This window comes from Botrytis porri (genome assembly GCF_014898465.1).
Source record: "Botrytis porri strain MUCL 3234 chromosome Unknown BPOR_004, whole genome shotgun sequence".
Classification (NCBI taxonomy): domain Eukaryota; kingdom Fungi; phylum Ascomycota; class Leotiomycetes; order Helotiales; family Sclerotiniaceae; genus Botrytis; species Botrytis porri.
In genome coordinates this window covers 486,452-501,862 of record NW_024066078.1, presented here as the reverse complement: position 1 = coordinate 501,862, position 15,411 = coordinate 486,452, and the positions used below count along the sequence as shown (strand labels likewise).

Here is a 15,411-nt window from a genome sequence, read left to right as displayed (position 1 = left end):
AATCTTCAAGGGATAAACATGAAGGAATAGGGATACTCCTAGGGAGAAATCTTGAAATTTCACTTATCATTTCATAAACCAGAAAGCGCAGAAATCATCTAAACAAATCCGGGACTTCTTCGTCTCCACATCTTTCTATGAGCAACGGTGAACTCAAGAACAATCTGAGATCTTCACTCTTTATCAAGAAATATCAGCAATACTTACCCACATCAACTAAAATCCTGCCGGATTAAGCTTAAAGGCCTGGGAGATGAACTCTCGAGGTTTGACTTACCATTTTACGAACGTCCGATAACAACCTACCTAGGCAAATGTCCTAGCTGCTCAACTAGACCAACACCAAGCACCACAAAACGATACTAAAGCAAACCTCCCGAATCAAATCCCAAGAGCAGTCTATTTCGTCAGTCATATATACTAGATAGTCTCTAGAGCTTTCAGTCGCAGACTTCCACGGGGAAGGTGTACTTTAATCACTATCTATCCAGTCAAGAACCTCATTAAAAGGAAGAACTGACTGACATGGGTCATCCACAAATACTTTTGAATCCAGAAAGATGCAAGAGGAAATGTGGGGATAAATTTATTTGAACAGTGAACAGGAGAAAAAGGAAGGACGTCTCCAATATGTAAGCCGGAACACAGATTAGCCGAGTTTATGGAGTCTCTGCCCAGCAGGCAGGAAGTAACTTTATTAAATATATTGAACCATTGCTGATGAACTGAAAGTAATTTGAATAACTTCACTCACAAATACCTAGGTAGGTTCCACCCAAGGCAGCTTTAAACCTTCGTAGAGACGAAACGCCTTTTAAAATCATCACTTCCACTTCCAATTTCCCGCTCGGTGCAGCAGATGTCCGGAATTCTGAGATAGGGCACAAATACTTTCTTTCATACAGAAATATCGTTATGGATAAGCTAAAGTCATACCACCGGTATGTACCTAGCTGCTTAAAATTTGTTTCCTTCATTGGAGAGATAATAAATGTTCTCGATGCTCTCTAATGTATTCTCTATCTCTAGACTGCGTACTACGGGAAGACGCGGTCTTAGCACAAGGAAATTCATGGAATAATTAGCTTGAAACTTCTTCAGATGAAATCTTTCAAACAAGCGCAGCTAGATTCGGAGAAATTCGAAGACTATGACTTCTTTCTGTTAAGAAAATGCCTCAAACACATGGCTAGCACGCAGAGGTCCTTTAAGGTTTCTTAACGACTTCCCGGATTGAAAACTTTTGAGGTGTACGTCAAAGAACATTGGAGAGTCCGGCTGTGTGTTACGGAGAGACCAGGTGGAAAGGCTAGAATGCTTTGAATGTGGAAAGTAAGTTGCATTCTCCCTGACCTATTGTAAGCCTTTGAATCTGAGACACGAGGAGAATTTAACTCCCCTGGTGATATATGATATAACAAAGAATCCATGGAACAAAGTTTTCAGAAATGGAACTCTTGAGGTCACTCCTTGAGTTTCCGACGTCGCGATCCCGCTCAACCAACTCATTCTATTGCCTCCCACACCACAACAAGATATATCGCTCAGAGTACTCTTATAAACAGTTCTAGACCGTTCAATTAATTGCTTCTAGAACATTTCCTCTTCAATCCTTTGACCAGAGGCCCTAAATGAACAATGTTAAGGGGACAATACTAAGGGGTTCGCTTAAAAGTTCTTTGGTTTTCATATTTCTTTGACATCTTTCGCGAGAATTTTCGTGATTGAATAGCTTCATGGATTTTCTCACGACCTTGAGACTGAGGTATGTAATGCCTCCAAGGAGTCTCTTGATGGGGAGAACAGATGTCGGGTGTATCTATAGGTAGGCCCTTAGATATGAGATTGATGGATTTTGGAAGAAGTAATTTGAATTCTGAAGCTGAGATTGGTCAACTGATGTTACTTTCCTTGTTGGTTGATTGGGCTAAAGAACAATGCTCGGGGGTTGAGGACAATATCAGGGATGAATAGCTTCAATTTGACGTACGATCTTCTTTAATTCTATAGGAGAGCCTGTCTTCCACTTGGAATCGGGTCACTGAATCTCCTTGTTTGATGAGTGATTGGAAGTGAGATTGTAGATAATATTTTCCTTCGAAAAGTCTTCTAGAAGCCAACATCAGTAGCTATTCTCTTAGCTGTTCTCTCTCCTCAACACATTCCCTTTTCATACCGTCTCAATGGTCCAGCACTTATTATTCTTTGTCTCTCTTGAACAATTCCCAACTTTCCTCTCAAGAATCCCCTATAAATACCCCTCCTCCAACCCTCATTCCTAGACTTTTCTTCTTCACCAAATTACATTCACTTATATACAATCTTTTTACCCCAAACCAAAACCCACCCCAATAAATCAATCAAAATGCAAGGACCAGGACGCGGATGCACTCTCCAAAAGGCCGGACCCGGTCGTGGATGCAATGTTCAAAAGGGACCAGGACGTGGATGTAACGTCCAGAAGACCGCCGGACCAGGCCGTGGATGCAACATCCAACGTGGCCCAGGCCGTGGCTGCAACGTTCAGAAGGCATAAATCATCTCTCTCTGAGATGATTTTGGAGGAGCGATAGAGCACGCTGGATACACGACTTTCATTATTTTCCTTTCGACACACGAATCGCTAGATACGCTTGCGAATACCAAATACGTTTGGCGACGACGAATCGGAAAGAAATAGATGCGAGGTATTCGAGACAAAACTTTACAGTTCTCTATCATTTTGCAACAATGTTCGCAATCTCCTCAATGCTGCGCACACGAACGTTCGCTTAGATGGGTTTTCTAGAAAAATAGACAACTTATAAAATAGAAAAAGATTTTATCGGCAGTATTGAGCTTCCCATGGTTTTCAATACACACCATTACATTCATTACGGTCATAACACGTTTTGGCCCCAACTTTCACCCTTCGATTATTGGTATCTCATACCAATCCACCTTTTTATACTTCAACATACATAATCGACAATCGACGATGTGATTGATCACTCATATCGTTTTTTCGTACACATTGCGGTTATAGGGGCGAGGATTCTTTTTCGGACAAGCTTGATGACTTCTTTCGTTTCACAATGGAAGAGGAAATTTCGGAAAATTTTCTGCCGCTCGATATTTTTCGTGGGAATGTTGCTGTTCTTTTGGATGGTGATGCGCCCTTTTTACTGGAGGGAATCAAACTCTTATTTTGTTTTCCCTATATTATGACTTATTTTGGATAGTGATATGTGATGTAATGTGATATGATGATGTATGTTGGTGTGAATATGAAGTGATTTTTTGAGTATGAGATGTTGATAATTGCATCGGCTAAATCAAGTACGTGGGTACGACTTGGATGTAGAACGCGAAATGTTACCTCAACATTTCGGCTCACAACAGTCGTCACTATAGTCCACGACAGTGTATTCCTCTCATCCTCTGGAGCTCTCGCGATAATTTCAGATATTCGTGTCTCTTGCAAGATTCTACTATGCCATTTTATTTGGCCCGAGAAGAGTTTCCTTGCTGTCAAAAGTCCATGAAAAACAGTCATCTACTCCGTCGATACCAGGCATGATAGATCGCATTATATCTCTTGATGGCTCAAACATATTCGGAATAGTTAAGATCTTGACTGTAGATACTTAGTAACGGAACCAAAAATATTGAAATGTGCAAGGAATAGAAATGATATTGGATAGTCGGAGACTTTGTGATGAGATATCGAGGGAACTTTCCCGACGATTTCTCTAGTCGAGGCATCAATTGACTGCAGATGCAATGAATCGAACGAACAATATCAAGAATGAGATATGAGAGATAGTTTGAATTTATAAAATGCGATATGCAAAACATTCATTGATTCATTGATTCATTAATTTCTTCATATTTTTCATAATTAATCGTAGAACCCAGGTGCCAAATTGGCAACCCCTTCAGCCTGTTATTTTTCCCTTACAAAGCCTCCAGTCGAAATCCCTTCTCTCCTGCCATTTCAAGCCAATTTAAAATCTGGAGAATGGCAACCACTTTCCTCTCAAAGTAATAACGGCCCAGTTATTTCCCTGCTCATCAGTCTCCTTCTCCACCTTGGTACTGAAAGAAATAGCACTCATAATTCCATCTCCAAACTTCTCGTTCAAAACGGCCTTGTAAGCATATCCGTAGTTCTGAACAATCTCATACAATCGGTAGATGAGAGGTTCAACTGGGGGCATGGGACCAGCACGGCCACGGTCTGGGAAACCTCCAAGCTCGGCCTCGAGCTTTGATTGTGGTACGTCGAGGATTTGGGAAAGCTTCTCAATGTCGGCGGCAGAGGCTTGCGATTGGCCGTAGAAGAGTGCAGCGACAGCGACTTCGGAGCGGCCGAGTTGGTTGGCGATGGATTCGAAGGTTAAAGCTTTGGTGGCTTTGGCTTCAAAGAGAGTTTTGGAGGAGGTAGGAAGACGGTCGACAAGTGTGCTCTGTATAGAATGTGTCAGTGGCGAGTGATTTATGATGATTCTCTTCATGTGGTAGGTAGTTTTTGTCCTCAGAAGCGGGGTGTTTTCTGGTGAAAAATAGACTTACATCGAGCGTTGCAATCTTGGTTTGATCAGCCATTTTGATTAATTTTGGTGAGAATTATATTAATTGTCTGTATTTGATTGAAATGATTGAATAGATTTTAAACTGAGACGGGAGTGATGTCGATAGTTTATATCTCAAGCTTCTTACAGTAGCTGTCCTGACTATGGATGGTATTTGTCAATTGCGGGGGGAGACATGGAAGCTTGGCCTCGGATAGATTGACATCACAATTCCGGGACAAGTCCGAATCCCGCCCAGCACCAATGACCGGACTTTGAGATATGGGTAGTTCAGGTATTGGACACTCGAATAATTAATGGGGATTCCAAAGGGATGAGGGTTTCTGTGAGGTTAAGGTTCGTTGCAATATAAATATAACATACATTACTGGGGATCTAAGCCTAAGAGGCAAAGAAAAGCTGACTGATAGATATGGCACTACAACCCTATAACGTGATTTATCAATATACGGGTTATATCAATATACAAATCATTTTCACCTCAATTCATTCTTTCAAACTTATATTATTCAACAATTATTAAATCAATGAATTAAAATTATAAAAATTATAATAATCTAGAATCTATTATATTATTTTGACAAATTCTTATATTATATCCAATCTTTCTATAACGTAACGTATGGGGAACTCGGACATATGGGGAACTCGGACACTTTTTCAATTATTCTACACGCGATCTTGTTCTACGAGCCACACAATCCTCCAATTCCAATTCCGAATCACTTGAACTATTCTCTAGCTCTTCTTCTTCAATCTCTTCTTCTGATTCTTCAATTGGGCGTTTGCGTGGCCGTCCTCGTGGCTTTTTCTCCTTCGGTTTTTCCTCCGCCTCACGTACCATTTTCAATACTTCCTTAGTACTAAAGACAAATTGACCTTGTAATTTGACTCTTTTGCCTTTAGTTCTTTTCTTTCGAGTCTCAATTACCTCCTGAGCATCAGAGAGCTGTTTCCGAAGTAGGGCTATCTCAGCATTTTGAGATTCTACAAGCCTAGTCATTCTCTTGGCATATCGACGAGTTGGCGATGCAGGAGAACCACTGCTTGCTAGAGCTGTATTAAAGATCTGATTTGCTTGCCTTAGTTCTGTTCCATCTGGAGGAGAACTCCTGAGTATAGACAAGTCTAGGTCTTGATTGGGGGTTCTCATTTGTGGAGTAGAAGGTTGCTGGGAGGAGTTAAATGGTAATGAATCGAGTACTTTTCGTGGGGCAAAAGGTACTAAACCAGCTCCTCTCCAGCCAGCTTTAATATTAGAAGAATTCAATGCTTTTTTTCTAATATTTTGAAAGAGTTCTACCCATTCAGCTCTTTGGATTCGCTTTACACCAGCTCGAGAATATCGATCGACCTCTAAAGCATGATATCGTTTCATTGGCCCATACACCGCAATATCAAGTGGCTGAAGCAAGTGAGAGCAATGAGGAGGTAATATAAGTAAATCAATATCATTATCTATACAGAAAGCAATAAAGCTACCTGTAATATGGCTTGAATGGCCATCCATGATCAAAAGTCGAGGTCGGTCACCTGACACTTTCTTGGATTCTGGTTCGAAAACCCTTTTTAACCATTCTAATCCATGGCTATTTGAGGTCCATCCATTTGTACTAGTAGAGAACTGCCAGCTTTGAGGTGTGTCCTTTGGAATCCATGCAGAATTCGTATTCTGAGCCTTGAAAATGACCATAGGTGATAGAGCATTTCCAGCTGCATTGACACATTCAAATGCAGTTATCCATTCTTGCTTGCCAGCTGTAACTTTCCAATTCGATTTCTGAGTAGAATCGACTATAATGCGCGTACTTTGAGTACTTCCAACTCCAAATCCGGTTTCATCCATATTATACATATCATCTAATTCATACTTTCGCTCAATGAGACGCGTGCGAAACGCGTCAAACCAAGCCTGAATATTCTCCGGAGTTGCTTCTTTAGCCCGATTAGACTCTAATTGACGTGAATAGCATGTTTTAAGTTCTGGATGTCGTTTTTGGAATCTATAGATCCATTCGTGGCCTATAGGTGGAATTTCTGTCGAGGTAGGATTTCGAGATGACGCGACCCGAACGCGTCGAAGACGAATTTCGTCGGCCATTTCCTTCACCAACATAGGTGTAGCAGGGAATCCAGTGATGGTAAGTCGTGAAATCCATCGTACAAGAGTATTTTCTTCTGCGTTTGAAAGAATTTGAGCCATTTCGTGGGTTTGGGAACGTGTTTTCTTCCCAGCCAGCCTATCAGCTAGGGTAGACTTAGGGACTTCAAAATGCTCTGCAGCCTTTCTAATTGATTTAAATTCTTTCAATTGAAGTGAAATTATAGCCTTTTGAAGCTTCTCTTCAATTTGAGCAGATGTAGAAGGTGATTGGGTATGCATAATAAAAGTTATTGCGGTTTCAAGTTGGTGATGGGCTAAAAGTGTCCGAGTTCCCCATATGTCCGAGTTCCCCATACGTTACGTTATTTATTATAATATTAATTAAAAAATACTTTTCTATTAGAATTTTTCCCTTTTTAATATTTGTTATATTGAATTTGAATATTAATCTTTTACTAAAATAATATATTAAAAGCTTTTTAAATAAATACTTTTCTTTAATATAATTAAGTTTTTTTCGTACATCAATGTTTATTTAATATTTCATTTATTATTCAAAATGTATGGATTTTTATATTTAAAAATGTATTTTTATAAGCTAATCTTTTTATACCTTTAATTAAAGTTAATATAGTTTCAAATATAAGTATAAAAAAGCTTAATTAATATTAGATTATTCGAGATTTTATTAAAATTAATTAAAAAAGAGCTTTAATTAGGTTATAAGAGATTTAAGAGATTTATTGATTTAAATTGAAAAAGAGGGGGGTAGATATACGAATTCAAATATCTAACTTTGAAAGTATAGTTTTAAGATTAAATAATATTAAACCTATTCTTTGAAATCTTAATTTCATATTCCAAAAGATAATTAATTCTTTATATATAATTTTAAAAACTATAAAGAATTCAATCTTTAAAATATAATTGATATATACTTTAATAAATTTATCAATTTAATTATTATATAAATATTTCAAATTATCAAAATAATTAAATTAAATGTCGGAACACGTGACCAACAACGTGATATTACATGTCACGCTTTACCCCACATACACACGAAGTGTGTAAATAAGGATAATACATATATATAGATATAGTAATTCCTTTTTCATATAAAGAGAGTAGATAAAAATAAACAATCTTTTTACCTATACATATTATGTATACACACCTTACCAAGTCTGCCCAACATTAAATGATTTGAATATGATAATAAATATAAATATATAATATTGTTCTTTTTATAATATATTTAAAAAGCTTTTGATTTATGGTTTTTATGTTTATTTAGTATTAATATTCGATATTTACTCTTTCTTTAATTCTTAATATACTTATTAAAGTATTTCCATTATTTTAAACCTATCTCATTATTTATCCATCTATTAAATATAGATTTAATAACTTAATCCATAGGAAAATTGATTTCAAAATATCAATTAAAAAGATAAACCTATTTTTAAACTATTAGAAATAGGGGTATAGTTTCACCCTCCTTACTACTATATATAATTATTATAATCCATTCTCTATTACCTAATTATATTGCCTTACTTCTGCCATTTTGTTTAATACTAATTATTATTATTTTAGAGTATATTATATCTATTATAAAGCCTATTTCATCGAAATTATAAAAATCATGATCAAGAATACTATATTTCATTTGTATATTTGAAATTAATTGAAACCATTTTTTAATAAACTTAGAATCTTTGTAAAAAACCCTTTGAAAATTGTAAACATAATTAAAATACATTTTTAATTTAATTCGATGTTTTATAAATCGATATATTTAAAGCTTTTCAATATACTTTACATCTTTTAATTTAAAAATATAATTTATTATATCTTTTATATTTCTTAATTTAAATAAAAATCCTTTCATATCTATATCAATTATATATTTAGAAATAATATTCCTTTTTAATTCCAAAAGATTATAAGATTTAGATCAATATTTGAAATAGAAAATAATATTATATTCAAGATATTATATATCTTTATAATCTTTTGAATACTTATTTTTTTATTTTTTTAAATAACTTCAATAACAAAAAATATACAGACTTTTTGATTATTCAAATTTATTATGGATTGTTGATAAAAATATAACTTATATTAAAAAAGAAAGAATGAATTAAAATAAAAATGATTTGTATATTGATATAACCCGCATACTGATAAATCACATTAGATATTTTGTTTTAGGTTTATCTTTCCATTGCATTTGAGAATTAAAGAATTTCATCATCTCTCCATCTCTCCATCTCTTCATACTATGTTGACGGCTTGCCGTCCCTGGTTTGGCCATGATATCACCCACAACAAACATGCCGAGATTGCTCCCAACCTGTGTCTTGCTTGAGTGGAGAAGTGGAGATTTCCGTTTGTCATTCCGTGGAAATGGAAACCAAGATCTTCATCTCAAAGCGTCTATTTCATTCACTCAAACAAGCACCATCAGCTACAATTGTCATGATTTCACGAGCAGATTGAAAATGGCTACTACAAAATGGTTGTGAGGTCGAAAGTTCGACTGAGAATGATATTTGTATCGCCGATTGGCAATATTGAAAATGGCCAGAAGGGGTTCAATCAAATTCGTCGATTATTATGGACAAGACCATCGGCATTGAATTCTGTCCATGATTTTCTGGAAAGATAGAGTATGTTGGTCGTACAGAGTGCGAGCAGTCCTTCCCACCGGCAACGAGCCCAGGTTTGAACCAGGGTATCATACATTTATTGTAACCTTCCTGCCTCCTATAACGAACATTGAGAGCTTCCATAAGCTCGCACCACCCAATCAAATGATGCTTCGCTTCTGTTGAGGTTCCATTGGGACAATATTTGCCTTGTCACATGAAAAGCAAACCGATTTTTTTGATTTTTTTTTTGATTAATGATGCCTTTCCCAGGGGGATTGCAATGCTGTTGCCATGCTTCATGCATCATGCAAACACGCGTACTGCCATCTATCTAGGTGTCTTTCGGGTCTTTGAAAGATTCTTTAGCACACCAGGTAAGGATTCTAGCACAGAGAACAAGAAATGACTGGGATTGAGTTTAGTGCTTTCTCTATATTTTTTACTGAACCCAATCCCAACCATTTCGAATTGATCAATAATTTCAATAATTTCAAGCAATTGGAAGATATTAATTTGTATTACGATTATGTGCACTAGAATCCTTATCTGGCAATCCTCATTTGGCACATAAAAGGGTCTAACAAAAGCCAGGAAGACCCTTGATCTTTAAGATTGTGCGTACTGCACGATTTTCTTATAAGACAAACCGACGACTACTGTCAACAACTAGATTTTGTTTGTACAAATTAACCTCTGTTGCCAAAGGTAATGTAATTTTCAATTGACTTAGAACCCTTCTTCTCATCTCTTCAATTTACATATCCTCCCACCAACCTTCTTGGTCGGAAGATAGAAAATCACAAAGCAAGAGAAAAAACGACACAGGATGCCGGACAATCCGAGATACGCATTGCAAGATGTACCGGGGAAAGGGAAAGGTCTTGTTGCAACCCAGGACATTCCCAAGGGTACTCGAATCATTGAAGAGAAGCCAATCATGACGAGGCCAAAACGAGCACCCACAGGATTTTCCCTCCGAGGTCAATTCAATGCCCTCAATAATCAACAACAGCAAGCATTCCTGTCTCTGAAGAATGTACACCCTTACAAGAATGCGGATGAGCAATATCTCGGTATATTCAAAACCAATGGTCTTCCCATGGAAAGTGAAAATGAGGGCGGACTGTTCATTGAAGCCTGTCGGATCAACCACGCCTGCGATAACAACGCCTCTAGCAACTGGAACACGAATATCAAGAAGCACACTATCCACGCGCTGAGAGACATCTAAAAAGGCGAAGAGATCACGATAAGCTATCTTGGATCTCGCTCATGGCCTCGCGGAATTCGACGTCAGGTTCTTCAAGAGAAATTCAAATTTTTATGCTCATGTAATCTTTGTTCTTTACCTGCCAGGGAATCCATACAAATTGACAAAGAGTTAATGAATATTGCTCGGATTATGACTCTGATTCCAGGGACCTTTATGAGATATCCATTGCAGGGCCTCCGTTACATGGATCAAGCAGTTCAGCTACTCTCTGGCAAAGAACTGGGTGGCAGCTTGTTGGGTGGTCTTTTTGTTGAAGCTTCTAAGATGAACATAGGTCACAGCGACTTGGCACGAGCCCGTATCTTGGCTGAGAAGGCAACACCTTACTTGAAAATATCATATGGCAGTGACAGTCTACAAGTGCTCGACAACCAGCATCGAGCGAACCATCCGTCTAAGAACATCTATTACGGCTTATCATCTCTCGATTGGGCGACACCCGTCCATGATGTCCCGTCGAGTCTTGATTCCACCGGATTTGAAGACTGGCTTTGGAGAAGAGAGGGACTGCAGAAATCACAAATTTATTTCGAAAGCCCAAACAGCTTTTTGAGCAATTTCACTTTCCTTTCATTCCTGGAACTTCCGCATAGGGATCGGAAGAGCCCAGAGTTCTATGAGAATGTTGGAAAGTCTAATTGTCGACCACGACGCCACTGGTGTTTCTTGGGCGAGATTCTGGAGTTTGACTTGTCAGATCTCGTAATTGTGGTCAAAGACATCGATGACACAAATGTCGAAATCTTACTCGAACCCAATGCACGAAGCATATTTCCTAGACTTCGAAAAGCGCACACGGTTGCAATTCTCTATGCACAACGCGACGGCAATATTACTGAGCCTGAAATCGGCCTTGAAAACGTTGCATTATTTCAGGTATGGTACCCAACTGGTTTTTACTAAATACCGATATAATGGTCAATCATTAACAATGTGATACAGATCTTCCCAACATCGTTGTCTCACTTGATTGCATTAAGAGATCTGACTCAAGAATTCTCTACGAAAAGAGAGACTGATAATGCCAGAACATGCCATGGATGTGGTAAGAAGTCATCGTCAATGGTGAAATGCAGCGGGTGTTCCCTTTTCTGGTATTGCAATCAGGTTAGTCTAACACAGAGGCTCCGCGATCATGTATACTAGTGTGCATGCTAACTGTCATGTGCACGACAAACAGAAATGTCAGAAGAACGGCTGGAACACTAAGGGCCACAAAAATGATTGCAAAATCCTCAAAATGCCTGATATGCGAGGAATGTTTTTAATGAAATGGGACGAGTTCAATGGCGTTGTTCGATTTCCTTTGCCTTTGCCGACGGTCGTGGGAAATTAAGCAGGAGATATCTCTAGAACATTTGCCATAGATAGAGGTTCATGATAGAGTGAATAAAGCCACTACGTTCTACTTCTTTATCATCTTGGAATTTGAGGCAGAAATGCAGTGCTTCATTCTATGCTTCTATGCGTCACAAGTTTTCTTGATTGCATGCATGAAGGATCAAGACGTCTCCCTTGTTCATTCTTTGATGCGATTTCGCAGGTTTACAAGTCACATGCATCATTAATTCACATCATTTGTATAAGTCTCACATTCGCTCTGGTCAAACGAATTCACTGCAAACAACTTCATTATGTTGGTTATATTGACTCATCTTCCTACAGCGGTTCTTATATTCACTTCCACAAAGTCTCGATACCTGAATTTCGCATGAAAAGTTCAAGCAGATCCGAAGGCGGACGGTCTGAATAAGTGTATCATGATGGCTGATCAGATGTATGCGAAGCGGAATGTGCCAGGGAAAGGTTTAGGTCTCATTGCGACCAGAGATATTCCCAGGGGCACACGAATTCTTTCAGAGTCGGCATTGATTTTAGGACCTGAATTAGTCGGAGATGATCTTCGATCTTGCATCTCAGAACAATGGTCTAATCTCAATCGTCAACAGCGACAGGATTACGCTTCTTTTGGTCATATGCACCCATGCACAAATGAAATCGAACGACTATGTGCCATTTTCAATACAAATTGTCTGCCCTTGAAAGGAACTTATATGTCAGAAACCGGCAATCCAGACGGATCTCAAAACCGACATAAAAGAGGCGGGCTTTTCCCTACTGCATGTCGTATCAACCATGCTTGTGATCGAAATGCCGGAGCACACTGGATGGAGAGTAGCCAACAAATCGCTGTCACAGCTCTGAAAGACATTAGCAAAGATGAGGAAATTACGATACACTATCTTGGTCTCAACAAGCCCCGCAGAGTTCGGCGTGCGATGCTTCAGAAAGATTTCGGTTTTGAATGTTCATGTGGTCTTTGCTCCTTGCCCGCAAAAGAGAGCAAGAACAGTGATAGGCAATTGGGGGAAATACCCAGACTGTCGTTATTTATTTTCGGCCGTATCGCAGCGAGCAGACGCGATAGACCATTGCGGGAACTCCGTGAATTCGACCAACTAGTCCGCCTTCATAATGAGCAGGAAACCGGCACTGCCGATATGGGACGAATCTATGTGGCTATTGCTGAGGGGGTTCTCAAGCATAGCGACTTAGCCAGAGGAAAGGTTTTCGCGGAAAGGGCAATATCTGACTTTGAAATAGTCTATGGCAGTGACTGTATGGAAATACAGAAATGGGGGTACCTAGTCGATGACCCTACTGAATACGAATTATTTGGGCATTCGAAGGGATGGAAAACAACAGTCGATGCAATACCCACTGGTCTTTCTCCCGAGAAATTCGAAGCCTGGCTATGGAAAAGGGAATCAGTGCGTTCCGTGGAACAGATAGTCGACTTTCGAAGCCGCGCCACTTTTCCACCAATTATCCACCTGCCCGTCTCAAGCAATAGCGACTACTACGAGACCAATGAAGTCTCTTGTTCTAGGGCACGAAATCATTGGTGTTTCTTGGGAGAGATTACTCACACAACTAAGTTTGGAAATTCATCATTGGCAGTAAAAGATGTTGATGGCAAAGAGATCAAGCTTAAATTCGAAACCGAAGAAAAGGGGAGAGAGTTACCACCAAATAGAGTCAGAAAAGGATACACCGTTGCGATCATCAACGCAAAACCTCACGAGTTTCCAATTGAGGATGAAAACTGTGGTGGAAAGATTGGTATTCTTCATGACGATGAACTTTGTTTGAAGGTACTGTGCTTATTATTTCTATATCTCCATAGCTCTTTTAACTGTCTGTCGCTAACCATATGCAATATCAAATAGATCTTCACACTTTCTTTAGTAGAGCTATTCGCGTTGAACGATCAGATTCAAGTATTTTCAACAGAATCCAATGGTCTGAGAATGTGCCATGGATGTCAGATGAAATCAGCCTCGCTGTTCAAGTGCCCGCGATGTTCAATGTTCTGGTATTGCAGTAGGGTAAGACTTGCCCTAATCTTTCTTCTCCCCTTCTTTTGATTTTGTATTGATGACTTCGATGCTAATAATATTTTTGTAACGAGTAGGCTTGTCAGATAATTGGATGGAGTCAAAATGAACACCAAGATGTTTGTAAATATCTCAGAAAAGAACCTGATTTTACTAAATTGTTTTTCCTTGATTGGGAGAAATATGATACTCATGTTCAGTTTCCTTTGCCAGCTTAGATAGGTAAATTTTAAGTGTTACGGGGAATATCAATAACAGAGTAATATCACAATGGGTTAGGAAGTAGCATGGATGAAGGTGTAGTAAATCATTTTGATCAAGTCAGAGATTGGTGAACATAAAGTTTTGGGAATAGCTTGAGCGAATGTAGGTACTTTTCTATTATTCCTTTGGGTTCTAACCCAAATTAAATACCCTCTCTGACTTTGCATCTTCCATTACTAGGCAGTCTTTGAATCTCTGCAGTGCTCATCTCCTCATTACGCAATCTTTCAACCCATTTCTGATCCAACTGAACCCTCGCTAGAATCAAATATCCACTTAATTAAGCTTTCACCACATCCAAAAGCCCCAATACTCATCACACTATCCTCCTACCAGTACTTTCATTTCCACTATCACGCCAAGTTCAAACCCTATGAAAGAGGCCAGGACGATCCCATTTCGTCGTACCCACCGAACTAACAGGCGAAACAGGTCGAGAACCATAGTTCTCTTCATCTTGTCTCGGCATCTGCGTTGGTACAGCGCTCACACCCGGATTACTGACCGACTGACCGATTCGACGTCTTCCCATACCTGCTCCAACCTTTCCACTTTCAAGTGCATCAGCTCCCAGCTTTCCGACAACGATATTTCCCCCATTCGTTTGTGCTCCCAGCGTACTAACCCCAAGCGAAGATCTTCTTTCCGGAATCGTCCAGCTCAATCTCGATTCCTTCACTCTGTCTTGTTCTTTTTGTGGAATCTGCTCAGTCGATTCTTCGTTGAGACTGTTGTGGGTAGCTCTTTGGCCGTGGAGATAGCTTGCATATCCGTTCTTGACGCGGGTTGAGACGGCGTGTTGTGATGAGGAGATGTCGATGGGTCGGGAGGCGTGGAGACTGCTTGAATTGCTCGTCCGAGGTGCGTATGCGCCCCGGGTGGTTCGGCGTTGAGATTTTTCGTTGGGAGGGGGGGATGGTTTGGAGGGTAGACAGCCCATTTTGGAGGATATGCGAGGGAGATTTTGTTGGAAAGGTCTAGGGAGTCAAAGTCGATGACTTTTTATGGTGGCATTTTTGAAGAGATGTGGGTGAGTGAATCTCGAAGCTAATAATATCCAAACTTTGAGTGTGATACTTGCTATTCACTTACGGTTGAATGACGAATTATACAATGAGTAAAATCACCAAAAGGCTTCCAC

At 39.1% G+C, this 15,411-nt stretch overlaps 4 protein-coding genes across 4 annotated transcripts; 2 read left to right on the top strand and 2 right to left on the bottom strand.

Annotated features, from left to right (window-relative positions):
* Positions 1-3,810: 3,810 nt before the first annotated feature.
* On the bottom strand, positions 3,811-4,753 carry EAF01_003140 (uncharacterized protein). Its single transcript, XM_038911394.1, has 2 exons — positions 4,555-4,753; positions 3,811-4,448 (listed from the first exon to the last, which is right to left on the bottom strand). The coding sequence occupies exons 1-2, from the start codon at positions 4,585-4,587 to the stop codon at positions 3,987-3,989; spliced, it is 495 nt and encodes a 164-aa protein (XP_038772629.1). The 5' UTR covers positions 4,588-4,753; the 3' UTR covers positions 3,811-3,986.
* A 5,984-nt stretch (positions 4,754-10,737) lies between these two features.
* Positions 10,738-11,944, top strand: EAF01_003139 (uncharacterized protein; the record flags this gene model as incomplete). Its single annotated transcript, XM_038911393.1, has 3 exons — positions 10,738-11,484; positions 11,551-11,715; positions 11,789-11,944. The coding sequence occupies 3 exons, from the start codon at positions 10,738-10,740 to the stop codon at positions 11,942-11,944; spliced, it is 1,068 nt and encodes a 355-aa protein (XP_038772628.1).
* A 427-nt stretch (positions 11,945-12,371) lies between these two features.
* EAF01_003138 (uncharacterized protein) lies at positions 12,372-13,838 on the top strand (the record flags this gene model as incomplete). The annotated part of the gene is made up of 1 exon (XM_038911392.1): positions 12,372-13,838. The coding sequence occupies one exon, from the start codon at positions 12,372-12,374 to the stop codon at positions 13,836-13,838; it is 1,467 nt and encodes a 488-aa protein (XP_038772627.1).
* Positions 13,839-14,634: 796 nt separating this feature from the next.
* EAF01_003137 (uncharacterized protein) lies at positions 14,635-15,210 on the bottom strand (the record flags this gene model as incomplete). Its single annotated transcript, XM_038911391.1, has 1 exon — positions 14,635-15,210. One exon carries the CDS (start codon positions 15,208-15,210, stop codon positions 14,635-14,637), a length of 576 nt encoding a protein of 191 aa, XP_038772626.1.
* Positions 15,211-15,411: the final 201 nt, after the last annotated feature.

Coding starts and splice junctions, on each gene's coding strand:
- EAF01_003140 (XM_038911394.1), bottom strand. CDS start 4,587: ATGGCTGATCAAACCAAGATTGCAACGCTCGAT. Junction 4,449..4,554: donor CCAAGATTGCAACGCTCGAT/GTAAGTCTATTT, acceptor CATTCTATACAG/AGCACACTTGTCGACCGTCT.